The 16,973-nt window shown below is 37.2% G+C and overlaps 1 protein-coding gene across 4 annotated transcripts in view; it reads left to right on the top strand.

Moving 5' to 3' along the window:
* LOC148421375 (neuronal-specific septin-3-like) overlaps window positions 1-16,973 on the top strand; it is a 75,380-nt gene that overhangs the window by 47,371 nt on the left and 11,036 nt on the right. For all 4 annotated transcript variants that reach the window (XM_088419836.1, XM_088419837.1, XM_088419839.1 and 1 more), the window contains one exon: window positions 14,617-14,808. In XM_088419836.1, the coding sequence (XP_088275962.1) occupies window positions 14,617-14,808 (192 nt within the window). The remainder of the gene's footprint in view (window positions 1-14,616; window positions 14,809-16,973) is intronic.

The following is a 16,973-nucleotide window of genomic DNA, read 5'->3' as shown; positions in this document are numbered from 1 at the left end:
ATTTGGCTGAAAAAAAACATTTCACAGAGGGAAAAACTATTGAAATAAGATTGAACTGCTCTCCTCAAAGATCATTATTAAAATGCATTTAGTGTTGTGGGCTGTGTCATTAGTGTGCTATGTCAGATGCACATACCCAGTCACAGTGAAACCACAACCAAGTGTGAACAAGACTTAGTGGAGCACTGACAGGAAGGAAACATTTTATGCTGACTCTTGTGAAAACCGCTGCGTTTGTCAGCTAGAAAAAAAAAAAAAGCTTAGCCATAGGAACAAAATAATCAAACATACAACTTATGCTGTGTAACCGGAATCTTTATTCAATCTTTAAGTATGCCCGAGAAAAGTGTGGCATTTAGTGTGGCATTTAGTCGTGTTCACGTTTAGGGTGAGCAACCACACAGGAAGTAGATTTGACCAATTGTGATTTTGGGTTTGGAAACACAATTTTATGTTTTCCTGCTGCTGGTTTGGACTTTGTCAGCTTTTATCCTGTAAATTTCTACATAAATCATGTTTACACTCATGCATGCACACTTACACACGCACACACATAAACCACATGCAATTAATGGGATGGATAAAGTACTGTGGAATACATTCAATAAAAAATATTCACAGGTTTAAACTGACTGATCTCATTTTAGGGAAAGATCTGTTTTATACCGTGAGTCCCACATTCCCCACATTATAAACCAGAAACGTGCAAAATGTTAGTGATGCATTTAACATGATACAGTACAGTTTTGAATGATTTTCAAAGGTATCAAACATATGGGAAAAAAGGGGAACTATTGAATGATTAAGAAGGCTGCGGAATGATATTGTAGAGTTTGCAATATTTTATAAAAAGTACATTATATTTAATAATATGAAAAATAGAATGATATGCAATGGTATTGAATATTGAATATTGTTAATTGTGTCATGAATTGTAAAACATAGAATTATATTAAAGAATATTGAAAGAGAGATGGATATAAAATAATTAAAATAAAATAACTATATAAAATGATACTGAAAGATTTTAAAAGGTATGGTCTGGTATTGAATCATATGGAATGATGTGGAACGTATTGAACAATATGGGATAGTATGATATTGAAGAATATGTAAGAAAATCGTGAATTTCAATGTTAGTAATATGTTGGTAAAATTTCCAAAGATGCGCCAAACAAGCTGGACATGTAGAATTTTTATTGAGAATAATGTGAATGAGTTATTTTCGGATGGAAGATATGGGAAATCGTGGGAAAACATGAGTTTTTGCAATGACAAAAATAATGCCTTGGATGCATGATCTTTTTGGAAATGAAATTGAAGTGGTGTGAATTGAACTAATCATTGGGACGAAGATACATGTCCAAAAAAGTGGGTGGAATAATAATAATAATAATAATAATAATAATAATAATAATAATAATAATAATAATAATAAATAAAGAACAGGGATAACATGTCACTCAAACACACACGCAATTAGCGACAAGCAAAAAAAGAAATGTGTTTTTGTTCTATGTAAACACACTTGCTGTCCTGTCTTGTGATTAATGTCAACCACACACACACACACACACACACACACACACACACACACATGATTTGAGCCCCACGTCCACAATGTTCCCCATTGACTCTCTTGAATGAGGGGTGTGGCAGAGTGGAGTGCTGAGAGTTTTCCCGGCCACCACTTGGAATTGTGGTCACATGACTAACGGGGGCGGGGTTAGTCGCAAGAACCAGTGCAGACTCACCAGCTGGAGCTTGTGATTGAGGAGTTTGTGCGCCAGAGTTGGGAGTGTAGGAAGGAGAAGAAGAAGAAGAGGGCCGGGTGAGTTGAACTTGTCCATGTCTCGCCTTGTGCATTTTTTGTCTTTAAAGCTGGGGGGGAGATCTTTTTAATGGGCGGGAGGAAAAAAGGGAAGCGGAGTGTGGTTGATTACTTTGAGATGTTCCGGTGGACTTACCAGGTGTCTACTTTGGTGGTGAAGTTGAGATTTTGTTTGGCAAGGAGATCAGTGAAACAAAAAGTCTCATGGTTAGCTTTGCTGTACTGTCCATTGTGTGCATGTGTGTGAGAATTAGCTCCAGGGGGTCAGGACTCCCCCACAAACTCTCCACCCCATCTACCCACCCCCTTCTTGTGCTTCCCTCCCATTGTGTCTTGAACATGCATGGATAATCAATGTGCTTCACCGGATGGACAAATGTTACATCTTATGGGCTTCACATTTGAGCCGTGGTCCAAAGTTTGATCCGCAAGTGATGGAAGCAGATTAAAATCTGCTTCCTGTTCTGGAAGTTGGTGGCAAAGTTCAGGAAGAGTTGACTGGTTCAAACTTTGTTGCACGGCAGAATCTCCTCCCACCGGTTGCTTGGTCATCAATATGTTGTGTAAGGGGCTATTGGAACCGCATTAGGTCCAAGATGCAACCTTTTTTGGCTTGGTCCTGGTGTTGTGCTAATTTGATCAAATTTGTTATCCCTGTGACTTAAGTTATCAATTTGATTTGTTGAGTAGAGAATAAAATGGTTTCACATACACCCTGCAATGTGCTCATGTGGTATGGTGCATTAAATTAGTATTTCAATCAATGTTTGAGATGTCTAACTGTGGGATTGGTCATTGAACACCTTTCCAGTCGACTGCTTGAAAAACTGAAAATCAATTCCTTTACTGTCTCGCATTGGGAACATGCTGTCAGAAAGCTCATGTCGCTATGGTTTGACTTCATTTCCCATGATTCTTAGACAGGGAAGCAGGAAGTAGTTTTCGTTCCTGTATAACATCAATGTGAAAGTATACAGGTTATATTCCTTTTTATTTGGGTTATTGTATAAATCGCTATGACAACTTGTGATGTATATACATATGTCCCAAACAATTGACTTGCTTAATGAACTGAAACCGAAGCTCGACCAACGTAAAATCGAGACAAAACAATAGGGCTTGCAAAATCTTTCGGGACTCGAGACGCAAGGTTCAAAATGGAGACTGTCTCGATTAAAACATGATGCTTTATCGCCCTCCTGTTGCTACCTCCTGTTCAGAGTAATGTGTTCCTAAATTTTTGTTTTTGCCTTCATGTTAAGGCCACAAGAGCAGTGAGTGAGAAAACCCTTTAAAAGGAAAAAAAGAGACACTTTTGCCACTGTCTGCCACATGTCTCTGTTTAGCATCATTTATTCATTACAGTGTCTCAATGAGCATCAATGAAAGCCACAGTTTTTCGTTAATTACATCAGCTCACTGTTTGTATATGACTTAACACATGCGTTATTAGGGTTGTTTGAAACAGCATGAGTTCAATTGTTTTTATACGCAGACATCTTAGTCTTAGCCGGTAACGACCAATATAAACACACATGCTAATATTAGCCTAGTGAATTGCTTTGAAAGGGCCGTTTTCTACATCAAAGTCACCAATATGTGTTAACTTGTTGAATCAGTCCCTTCTAAAGTCAAATTTGCTACAGCATTGTATTATTTGAGGATACATGGTAGGATTTGGCCAAAATAAACAGAGATGATCTCATTAGCTTACCCTATAGCATTGGAGATTACATCATCATACTCTGCAGTTTCCTCTGTGCTGCAGGGGTCAGTTTACTTGCTAACCAGTTTTTCCTGCAACAGAATCGGTGTAATATTGTATCATTCGAGGATATATGGCAAGAAATTGCAGAAGTATTCACGTCTTAGCATTAGCCTACCCTCTTGCCTTGGTTTGTTTTCTTGCTGTTGGTTTTCTGGTAAATTAAATCATAGCATAATTGTATGATTTGAGATTATGCCAATTAACAATATTAGCTTCTCTTGTTGTTAGCAGCTCTGCTACTGTGCATTAGCTTTGGATGCTTCACCATTACACTAAAGTTTACATCATCTGCAGCACTTATTTACTTGCTGCCTCCAATTACCTCTTGAATTTGATTTTTTTCCTTAACATGTAAAGGTAAATATCTAAGATCCCCGCTTTTTATTTTTGTTGGTAGTTTGCATGTCTTGTTCCATCTTAAGCTTTCATCGCCGCATGCTTTTTCCATTGTGTTCATTCAAGTTGTTATTAATAGAAAGATATTAAGTTCCAAGAAGGTGAGAAAAAACACCGTCACATAAAATGAATCTTTCGGCACTGTCACATAGCTAGCTCAGTGCCAGTGGACTTTTTTGTTTTCGCCCCTTGAGGCTGCATATCTGCAAAGAGGAGAAACTTGAACATGTTTTACAGGAAACAAGCATGTCTGCAAATATCTTGCTCCTCAATACAGTACTTCTCCATAGCTGTGCAGCATAATTGAGTCCATGTGGCAAGTCTATCATTGCCGTGTCCTGTTCACAAACTTAGGAATTTAGAAATGTAAGTTACGTGACATCTCAGTTATTACATTTAATGTACAGTGGCCTGGCAATGAGCACGCCTCACTTTTTTGCAAATATTTTTGTATGTTTTATAATGAGACAACACTGAATATGGTGCTGTAATGCAGTGTATAGCTTGTGTAAAAATGTACTATCAAATTTACAGTCACCTCAAATTAAGTCTACACCTTATTGAATTTGTGATGTCAGCCCTCAATCAGAGTGCAATATTTTCCCCCTGGTTTTAATATTTAAATGTGTATTTTGTGTCAGAATATGACCAAAAATGGGGTGATAGTGGATTATTTTTGAGACTGCTGTATGACAGCAGTGGTTACATAAAACAAAATTCACATTTAACCATATACCATCTGTCACATACACTACAAGTAAAAAGCAAGATTTTGGAGTGATCACTTTGTGATGTGCCCGTTGCTTAATGGAATGGAAAGGTGTGTCACAATGCTTTGCTCAACTGTGCAAGCGATTTACTCGTTCAAATCATATTTAAAAATAACACAAAATTCTCTCAATAATTCATTTTAATCATTGCTTTGTCTTTATGCCTGTACAATGAATGTGTTGAGCAAGATTGTGTGCAGTATGCATTTCACTTCATGAAACCATGACTCTGAAATGCACCACAAACATTGAAAAAAAAATATATAAAAGGGCAGAAATCATATCCTTTTTAACATTTACAAAAGGAAAACAAAAGCAATATAAATAAACCTTAAAAAAAGTTATTTTTTAAGCTTCAATGATAACTTCTAAGCCCTGGCATGACCTCGCACCCACGCACGGGGGGGCCTACCGCATTATTTGTGAAGGTCTGATTTAGACTGTGTTTATGCTTTCATGCTCCCAATTATAGTATATAGCAGTTTTAACATTTCTCAGATTTTACCGGATGAGATGATGAACCATTACAGTGACAGATGTTGATGAATACGACAGGTAAAAATAATGGACAAATTCTACTGTTCTGTTGGGCTTAGACTGTTGTTTTTAAATGTTTTTGTCTTTTAGTGGCCTTTTGGTGACGGACTGACGGCAAGTCCATCATGACCAATCGATTGCTTTTTAACTTTCACCATACAGCTCTTGCAGGAATGGAAAAAAAAAGTGTTGCTTCCAGATGCTGCAAAAATAAAATTTATCGCACTTGCAGTTATTTTGAATTGACATCCATTGTAAGCGCAGCCATGCATACTGTAGGTTCCATTAATGTATTTGTGATTTACTGTGGACTATTTCTGTGTTAAATCTCAGCTATTTGTCGTTAATAGTTCTGGCTGTACCCTGTGACTTCCTTCTCCATGTGTCTCACATATGAATAGATGTTGTCAGAGAGTCTGCATCGTAGCACCATTGAGACTTCCCTACAGTGTTGGCTTTTGCTTTGTGAGTCTCCTAGGAGCTGTTTACACGAATAAAAGAAAAAAAAACCCAATGTTGTTTAGGCCATTTGTTAGGAGATCTATGACATTTTGAAAGAAATGCAAACACTTGAAAGAAGTTATCCAATGTTAGCATTACACTCCAAAATTTGTGACGTTTTTGTTTTGTTTTTTTTGCTCAGGTTGCACGATTTATGCAGAATTGTGACATAAAAAACACTGATTATAAATCTAAATTATTTCAACGACAGCTGAAACGTAGACTTATTAAATATTTGGATACATGAATGAAGTGATATATTTGATTTGTAACATTAAATTGCTGTCACAACATTAATATGAAAAATACCTTTATCATCACTCTACCCACTGCTTTGCAAAAAAATAGTATTTTATTAAAATTATTCATTTTAGGTAACTCTTTAGATGCCTATTATTTGCAGACATATATTTACCCCAATATTTGATTAAATACTTTTAAATAAGTACTTGGTATTGAATGTCTGGACTCTGTAAAGGTGTAAAAATATGTCTTTGGGATTGATAGAGTTGATTTATTATTCTCGAACTATGCCTGAGTTTTTTTTACATACCCATCTTGAATTAATTAATTTTTCAATGAATTATTTCTGCAATGATTGATCTTACGAATCAATCCTTTCTTGTAATGGATTACTTGTTCAGAGACTCAAATTGTCCAAATCCTCCAAATGTCTTGAGCAAATATTCTCAGAAATCTTTTGTCCTCTATGAATGCAGACTTATCATTGTGTTCAATCAAAATAGTCAAAATATTTGCTTTGGTAAACAACTATCAATGATGTATCTTATTTTCTGAGATGCTACTGACCAAACCAGCAATAAAATAAAAATTAGGATTAAACCATTATTTTCTGCACACTTGTGAAAAAAAAACGTAAAAAGGGGTTCTTTATCTTATATGGACCCCTTCACCAGCAACTCGCTGACTGAACTTTTGCAGGATAGGTCAATATCTGCGCTCTCTCAGTGAGGGAAGCACAATTTCAACACCCCGTCATCTGCTTTGCTCCACATTACCCCCTCCGAGGTTAAAGCTCTCTGTGGGCCATCACGGGGCTGAAAGATAAAAAGGGCCAGGAGCATTCTTCAGAGCTTTTGTGAAGCAGCGACGTCTGTCTCTGGCAGCTGTGGCCATCATCAGCTTCCCCCCTCTTTTTAGCCTCGTCACATGGCGGTGAGAAATGCATCGGGATTTTTAACTAGCATGCTTTTTTGGATTCGGAAACAAGCGTTTGGTTTTAGTGACATGCATGAGAACCACTCTTCAATCTGTCGGAATTTGAGCATTGTTCCGTTCCCTCGTAGTCAAATAAAGAAGTAACCGGTTATGATAAGTGTAACATATAGTAGAACATGTCTCACATTTCATTACATGCACTGACATCACAAGGAGAAGATCTTTATTTCCATCAATCTTGATACCTAATCGATTGCATTAACTCAGCTAGAATCAGTCAGTATTTTAGTGAAAGCAGCAGGAACATAGCAATCCCTTAAAAATGTTTTAAGACATTCAACGGCACATATTGTATGCAAGCCCATTACTCTAAGTTTTTAGAGGAATCTCTTCCAAGTTGTGCTCGGTCCAAGAACTTCCTACAAGAAGTGACTCTGCCTGGAAAACACGCAAAGACATTTGGATGGTTCGCAACTACTTTGGTGTCAAAAGTTAGGCTTCTTTTCCGAAGTGGCCCGTTGCATTTTCGGAGAGACTTTCATCATTCTTTGGCCGAGGTGACTGCAGCATAAATTATCCGGTCTTGAGATGTCGTTCTTTGAAAAACATGCGCAGTGATATCCTATCGGCCATCTGAAAAAGGTTTCCTGTCCTACTTGAGTGGCTTTTCAGCATATCTTCACATTGCAAATAGAGTTTTGTGTGATTTGCCTTCGTGTATTAGACAGTCTTTAACATGCAAGAAAAGTTATAAAAATGGGCATTTATTATGTTTGCACACCTGCTTCTTTTTTATTTCCAATTAAAAATAACATTCCTTCCTGACAACGTTAACGAAGATAGACCATAAAACTTTAGCATACTAAATAACGCATATTTCAATCCTGTGCTCATACGGTCAGTAAACTCACTAGAATCAAGTGGAAACAAAAGGTTGAACTAAGAGAAAAGTAAAAGGTTTTTCTTTATGTACACTTGAGCCCCCCAAAATTCCCTGTGGGTCTACGTTTAAATTGGCGGAATATGAATTACTCGGCTAAATTGATCTGTTTTCATTTAATCATCAGAAAACATCACATAGCAAAACTTAGAAAACAGATGTCATTTTTAGTCAACAGCAAATAGCAAAATACTGTAGCTACCATCTGAGATTGATTAATAATGGTTGGAATTTGGTGCATAATTATTATTCCTCATACGCAAAATTAATCACAATGTGCTATACTGATGGGGGCACATACAATGTATGTTGTTTCTAACAGAGAAAATTTCTGGCAAGCAAAGTATTAATTCAAAGTCCAGTTTTGTAGCACAAAAAAATGTTGTGATTGAAATGTATTTCTGCACCAAAATAAAAACAAACAACTGAAAGCTTTTCTTCTTTTGAGACCATCGATCTTTCTCTTTAACAGGCGGTCTGTGGAATGATCCTCCCCTCTTTTTATACTTCCACCAATGGGCTAATATTGTAAAAGAAAGCAAGGGGAAATATGTGAGGGCAGACCAAGATAAATACAGTACATGTACACCTACAGGAAAACGGGAAATTCAGTCAAGGTGAACCCGGGCAAAAATCCAGAGGTTTCCTCTCATGAGAGCCATGTTTTTTTTCTAAATGGCAGATGATTGTAAGTGCAGACGGTGTTTAAGGGCTGTCAGAAAACATTTGATGGGGAAGACCAGATCAGCGAGAGATGCTGGAGAAAGCCTATTTTTTTTTACTACATTTTATGAGTATTTGAGCAAGAAAACATTTAAATGCTGTCAAACAGTCAATGTCTCTCCATCAACAGATTCATTTGTGAGTCTGCCATTGTGCAGGAATAATAAAAGCTATTTATTGCAATCTTAGGTCATTGTAGTCGCGTCATTCCTGCCACACTGCCGCAAATGTTCATCTCAGTGACAGAGTTGTTTAAATCATGTCTTTTTTTAGTACTTGATGTCCCCCAAGTGCCTCAAAAACCTTTATGCTATTGGGAGTATTTGTTTTCATGTGCTGAACTTGATTTTAATCTATATCACCCACATTAAGAGATAGAGAATTCTTTGTATAATAAGCGGAAAAGACATTTTGCTCATTCATATAAATCCTCCCAATGTCCTAATGTTCAGTACCAGTCGACGACCACAAAAAGCAGTTACATCATTAGACTTAATGACGTGTTGTATATTTTATGAGTCATTTTTCCTTTTTTCCTCTGTTGCTGTTTTTCCTCCCTGAAGCATTTTTATATTTGACTAATGCGTGGGATAATGATAAGCTGTAAAAGACAATATCTGCATTTATTTTCTGGTAGATGATGAGGTTTGATGATGGGGTTTGTTTACTCCTGCACAATTTAAAACTTGAACTCGTCCGCAGTCGTCAAACAGAAATGGAGCCTCTGCTAATCCTCTTAAAAGTCACAAGGTGAAGACAAAAATGATCTGATATGATGTTTATATTGGAAGAAGACATTGGTCATAGTCTCGACATCTGCTTTCAGTTGACACTGTTTTCATTAAGGGAGTTAAATGAAGGAATGTTGTCAGGGGGTCAAATATTTTAATGTGTTTTATTGTGAAAGGTCAGGTGTTGACGATACAGTGCGCCACAAAGGAAATAGTGGAAATTTGATTCATATGTGCCAAACTGCTTCTATTATAAAGACGTCGACCTCTTCAGAATACAATTTGTAATGTAAGTTTCAAATGTGCATGTGGTAACATCAGAAAATATCTAAGTTTGATGTATTTGTGTTTTTGTGCCTGATAGCTAGCATGTTAGCTAGTTAGATCATTTGATCGATGGATAGATTGTGGTGCACAATTTTGTAAATTAAAATCCAGGATGCTACAATTTTGCTGAAAACAAAATGGGCAATATATTTTCACCAGGAACTATTTATAAAAAAATTTAAGCATGAGTCAATCTGGTGACCGATGGTTGTGTTGTTACGCAATCTTGGGTGACGGTTCAATAGTCACTGCGATCACCATGATCCAACCTTTTTTGCTGTGTCCTGGTATTGTGCAAATGTAGTAGGATTTGTATTTCCTGTAACCTGAGGTGACATGCAGCTGTTCTTATTTTGGTTTATCACATAAATATTGAAGTTTTTGTCCATTAACCCCTACAATGTGCTCGTGGACAATTCATTGTTGTTTTGTGCATTCAATCAGTATTTCTATTAGGGTTAAGTACAGTACACTTTCTTTTGTTGTCAACTGTTTAATGTAAGCACATTTTTTCATAACCTTGTTTATAATAAATTGCCACAACATAGCTCGCGGTTTCACATTGGAAAGGCGCCAGCAGAAATTCTGAGCTCGCTACTGTCTAACCCTTCAAAAAATTTTAAATACAGAAGCACATAGTTGTTCTACTTCCATATGTCAAAGTAAAAAGTTAAATTCCTTTCTTAGTGGTTAATCATATGAATTGAAATGACAAGTATGTGATTGACTTGACTAAAACGAAAAATGGGATGTTGGGACACAACCTACGTAAAAGCAGGACGGAATTAAGCTGGCTGGCGAAATCGATCGAGACAATGCTCAAAATCAGGACTGTCCTGGTTAAAACGGCACATCTGGTCACCCAAGGATAGGTCGTTATTTTGGTAAATTTACTTTAGATTCCCATTTCCCAAAGTGTGCTTTTTTTTTTTAATTTTATGGTCTCACTATCTGTTAGGTACACAGTACTCTGTTGGTATTTTAGTCAATGGTGTTGTCAAGCAATGTGTACAGATTTGCATGTCATGAAATAGTGGCGATATGAGTCACACTCTACATCTGTGCTCATTTGTCGCCCACTTACTCATGCGGAAAGGCCGCGTGCGTGGCAAAGGTCATTATCGGCGTCGTCTTTTTATCGCATTAGAACGCTCCAATTAAGACGTGACTCACGAGACGCCCCTGCGGCCTTGACACGTAGCAAATACATAATCATGTGCTAGGCTACCCCCATCAGAGATGAAAATAGTCTAAAAATTTTAGGCTGCAAGAGAGATCAAGTAAAACAGGTCATGCTTTGATTTATCCATGTGTCCATCTTGAAATGTGGTTGTTGTTGTTGATGCATTCGTTACTGCCAGAGCGTTGTGCTATTCTTGGAAGCACAAATCTACGATTGCAGATGGTCTCACAGAGTCCGGAAGGTTGCTTGGCTGCAGACCTGAAGCATGTCAGTACAGCTCATTTGCAGCATCTAGTTCGCTAACACAACAAGGACCGACCAGTTCGGTGGAGAAGTCAAAGAAATGATTTTGTTGGATCAGGTCCGCTAAAGATAAATGGCTCCACATCCCCATCCGCATCCCCTCGAGGCGTCCTTGAGGACAGCGACGTGGCTGGAAATCAGCTCCAGCCCACCGCCGGGCACTATACAGAGGATTCATGTTACAGTGTGGATTAATCTGCATTCCTGAGTGTCAGGATCGCATTTTGCTCATGACTTCAATGCCATCTCTGACCTGCTCTATTTGAAGATCATTAGCACTATAATGGCCTTTGCTAGCAGCTGTAAAAATAACATCTTTTTCGCTATTTGTTTTCAGAACATTTGTCTTTTGGAGCATGAAAAGAAATAGATGCAGTTTTTAAAAATGACACCATTATATCTGCTTAAATGATGAAACCGGTGCATGTACTTTTAATGTTTCCATTTACGACACTTCTGCTTATGTAACCAATGGAGTTGTGAACTACTGAAGAGATAGAAGTGACGTAATCAACTTTTGACTTGGCATGTGTATTGTTGCTATGATTTCAGTCGATCTGCAGATCTGTGTGTAAACTTAGTTCAAAACAGAAAGGAATTCAGCAATGTTGAGTGTTATTTGAATCAATGATCCTATTGATTCATGACAAAATCTGATTGTGTGCAATTCTCTCAACCAAAATATTAAGATTTCATTGAAGATGTCATTTATTGGCAGAGGGTAATATATTAATATATATATATATATATATATATATATATATATATATATATATATATATATATATATATATATATATATATATATATATATATATATATATATATATTACAGTGGTGGTCCGTCAGGGCCAGCAAGGTCTTCTCTGCTGGCCTGACATAACCTGACATCATCGTAACTATAATAAACTACTGTACAATAATTATAATAACTATCGTAAAAAGTCCATTTCATTTTAAATTCAATAAAACTAAATATATAATTTCTAAAATTATTCTCCTTATTCTGTTCTTTTTTCATGTCATATTATATCCATTTGGTTAAATGTGCTTATTGTACTGTGGCCTGTCTGTGTTAAGTAATATTTGGCCAAAGCACAGTGAGGACATTGATGCGGTCAAATTAGGTGGGAGGTGAAAAGCATTGAAAGATACCAGAGAGGCTACAAGTAGGTGTGGCGCACCCTCGTGTACTGTCCGAAACTGCAGCTCTTTTGTCCTTTACTGGAGGAGAAGCGCATGGGGATAGATTGGAGGGAACATGAGAGGAACCTTGTACTGTCAAAGCCTGCACACAAGGGGTGCAGCGAGACATTTTTGGGCCTCTATGAAAACACTATCTGATATTATAGCATAATCCTCTCTTGCAGGCCCCCTCAAATCATTTTGTCAGCAACCAATAATTCCGCAAATCTGTGTGTCAAATATGATGGGTCATTTCGGATACCTGCAAATCTAATTCAAGATCGGTGTCAAAAATTTACAAGGCTAGAACTGCTTATATTTTATTGACACTGTCGGAGTTATTGATTGAACGTTATGTTTATTATCGTGGTTGTTATACGCAGTAGTGTAGAACAGCACCGTATCATAATGACAGCCGTTTCTCATTACGCTTCTTGGAAAGCCTGTTTATTTCCATTTCAAATGATGCCCCATTTGTAAGAAGCTTGCATTTGTGGGATGGGCGCCCATGTTCCAAATGTTCCCTGGCCAATGTCAAATGGGCTTTTCTGCTGTTGTTTTTGACTCTTGTGCGGTGTGCTCTGCTGGATTGGATGATTGAAGACTTATAAGTAATAGTAAATTTTAATGTTTGAACAGGCGCTCTAAACTTCCTGTTTTCGTCGTTTGCTTTATGGGGCTCACTGTTGGTGGTACTGAAGTGCTTTTTGCAGAGATTGTAGAAGTACTTGGTTTTTAAGTAGAAGTAAAGGAATGGTAAAGGATAAATCAACCTCCAGAATTTATTAGAATAATATGTTGTGTTTTCCACTTGCTGTCAACTTGAGACCGACATCACAGTTGCTCAGGTAACGGCCAATCACGACTTAGCTTGCAGATGTCACATGACAAAAGTTTAAAAAAATGAGGCAGTCAATACATGATCCCTGTACAATTGTAATGTAATTTGGACTCAACAGCTAGTGACAAAATGGCCACCCCCTGAAATGGATAAATATGGGCGTATTTTTCTGATTAATTCCACTGATATACAAATAATCAAAAAGCCGTTTTTGGACGAGAGAGGATACAAGTAGCACATGATTATGAAGACATTTTTATATTTGAACTTCCCGATTAATACGATAACACTACATACAATACAGAGTGTATTTTTTCTTTTTGTAACAGGAAAAAAATTAAAGTAAAAAGATGGTTACAACTAACATGTTGGTAGGAAGCTAGCTAGCATTTGCACATTTTACGCTATCAAATTATTTAATTACTGCATATTTGAAAAACTAATCACACCTGTGAGTTTTTAGCTTAAAAGTGGGTTATTTTTGGTTTGGCACAACACAACTGTTGTCTTAAAATGATGCATAGATGAGGAAAATCTTTCTTCTCCAAATCTCTTGTAGTCGTTAAAATGTCAGCTATTAAAAAGTAGTAAAAGTAAAATTTTCGTTAGTGTATGTAGTTTATAAATGTAAAATAAAATCAATTAAAAAAAATACTCCATTAATATAGAAACCGACAGTATCTACTTTAATACAATAATATGCAAACTTCACACTATTGTCGTTCTGTGAGCACAGGACTTGGTCCGGTGACTGCCAATCAGATCAGAGCTTTATTATTTTTGTTCCAGGCAGAATATGTGGTGAGACTTGGCTTTATTGGATTGTGCAAGTAGATATAATATTGTGACATTTGCAATAAATGTTTTAGTGTGTGGCTTTTTTGGTTTTCTGCCTATAATTTGACTGCACAAAACTTCTGTCCCAAAGCAAATTGTTTACTTGTGTCCATTCAACCTTAGGTATACCATGCATAGTACCAGTATGCATTTCTGCGGTTTGCACGGAGAAACAACGCTGCGGCTTTTCTGCCATTGCACAGGAAGCGTTGGCTCCTCCCCCAGAGGGAAGCATGTGTTACATACCAGTGAAGTTGGCACGGTTGTGCATGTTTCACTTTGCTTGTTGTAACAGTGCCTGGCCACATGCCGTATGTAGCATTTGATTGCTACAGCTCCTCCTCAATAGAGAGGTAAGGCATGATTTGTAGTTGGCAGCGTCAGCGGCAGCTTTAATAAATCTTAAAACGCACCTGGAAGGCACACACAGCTTTGGTTTTAGTTTGCAGTAATAACTTAAAAATTTGGGGTTTCGCTGTTTCCTTGGATTATTCTCATCTACTTATTCATTATTTGGTGTGCAGTCAGTTACTCATCAAGTCCATCTCTCCATACTACCTCCAGGGTCAGAAGTCAGTCTGAGCCACAGCAACATGTCCGACTACACCAAGCAGCACCATCCCAACCCGCCGCACGGCAAAGGGGACAAAGGCCATCACGTTGGCGACTTCAGCTATGTCGGTATCGACGCCATCCTGGAGCAGATGAGGAGGAAGGCCATGAAGCAAGGATTTGAGCTCAACATCATGGTTGTGGGTGAGTGCAATGGACATCACACCTTGGGTAGAAATCGAATCTTCATTGCCCATATTTTTGGACGATAAGCCGCAGTTTATTTTCCAAGGTCGGCCGATCATAACATGCTCAAGAAGGTGGCGCTAATGTACCACAGTGCCGTTGATTTTATCACTGAAAAACAGTTATTAGAGTGTGATTTATGCATTGATCCCTGTTTGAACTCACTAAGGATAAAGCGGCATCATAAGATGATGAAGATGGTTAAAATAAGCAAGTATTGCTAAGTTTTTTTCTATATTTTTGTCACTTTCTTTGATTTGGAAATGATCCCAAACTTCTGACATTCTCACTTTTTTGTAAGGATTCTGTCCCTCTGGCCATCATTGCAACGCTTTATGTGTCTGCAAGAAAGGTCATTGTAGAACACTGTGGCACAAACAACAGTTAGTTGACCTTTTTTTTTTTATATATATATCAACTTACCCGGTTTGGTCGAGTTTTTCTTTTTTTCCTCCCTAACCCTGGATATATTATTTGGATTGACCTGTAACCCCATACGTTATGGCAATTGTTTAGCCCTACTGCACATACTATACATGTTATCATATTTTGCTTTATTCAATTCACATTACTTATAAACAAGATGATGAAATGTCTCCATACAAAATGTTTCAGTCTTTACATTTTTACAGGATGAAAAAGGCTAGTTCATAAACTTTAGCTGTGCTGGTGTTGTATGTAACATTTATGCTTTCCTGTATCATGTGCTGGTGGTGGTTCACTAAAAAGTAAGTGTTAAAGTCACGCTGCTTTCAGTGCACCACTTGTCTGGGTCAACTTTTGATGCATTAACAGCCTTTGACCATAACTCATCGAGTTCACCGGCCTTGTTCCCTGGTCATGCTTTTTTTGGCGAGAGCAGATATTTATTGTAAAAATAATTCAAGATGACTTTAACTGCTCTCCAGACTCCACAAAGCACATGTGGTCATTGCAAAAGGCACGCTTACTTTCAAATAAACGACTTACCTTTCAAGCCATCCTGTCCTATAGCTCCACAAATGGTTACTTCATTTTTTTTTCATTCTTTGAAACAGCCTCAGATGTTTCCAATAATCCCAAAGCTGTATTTTTTTCAAATGTGTTTACAACACTTATCGACTCAGCACTCAATTCAATAAAAAAAAATAATCACATGGTACCCATTATGAATATTTTGGGGTTTTGGCTGCCACATTCCAAAATGTGGAACAAAGCAGTTCTTTTTATGGATGAACTTCAGGGCGTAATAACTAACACACAGTGCTGAACTCCGCACGGAACAAGCAGTGTGGACATGAATAAAAAGATAACTGGGGAATTTGTCATTATAAGAAATATACCTTGAATTAAGACAGGAGGAATTGGCTTTAGCAAGTTATTACAATATGATAGTCAAAATAAACAACTAATTAAGGATTTAAATCAAACTTTGTTTACATTCTGCCAAATGGTTTTATTCTTTACTAATGCAATTAGTCCCACTCAACTGAAATTTTTAAGCAGGGCTTAATTTATGTTTACACTTGTATGACTGTTAAAATGTTATGCTAGTTAAAAAAAAAAAAAGTTTAAAACTGGTTATTGATGCTGATGGTTTATGGCTGGAACACACCATTTTATCTGCATCATTTTATATGGGATCGTTGGGCCCAAATCTGTAGAAATACCACCGTTAACCATTACAGCATCTTATGTTTGACATTGGATTTTGTATTGTTAACTAATGTTCATGTATGAGTGCAAATCTTACATGCATGCATGCACCAGTGTATTCACCTTAAGTAAATCATCCATGGAAAGAATGGAATGCCATATTTCACCCACTTTTAATGTGTGATGTCTGCTACACTTAAAAGGCCTCAATTCGAAGCCGTATAAGGTGTTAACATGTACAAAACACATTTGCATTCCTGCCGCATGACAACTGTATGTTTTTGCATATCAAAGAACAGTTGAAGGTAGTCGTTGCGAGATTGAGATACAATGTATCACTATGAACCTTGGTGCAAATGTGATGCGTTTTAATCATTGCTGCGGGCCAACACAGATCTGAGGTCGACATGTTTCAACTTGATTTATCACCTTAAGAGCAAATAAGACCTGTGGTTAGATGATAAATCACTGATGTTAAATAACAATTT

Source organism: Hippichthys cyanospilos, chromosome 7, assembly GCF_059441005.1.
Source record: "Hippichthys cyanospilos isolate Australia breed blue-spotted pipefish chromosome 7, RoL_Hcya_1.0, whole genome shotgun sequence".
Taxonomy (NCBI): Eukaryota; Metazoa; Chordata; class Actinopteri; order Syngnathiformes; family Syngnathidae; genus Hippichthys; species Hippichthys cyanospilos.
This window is presented reverse-complemented; position numbering and strand designations above follow the sequence as displayed.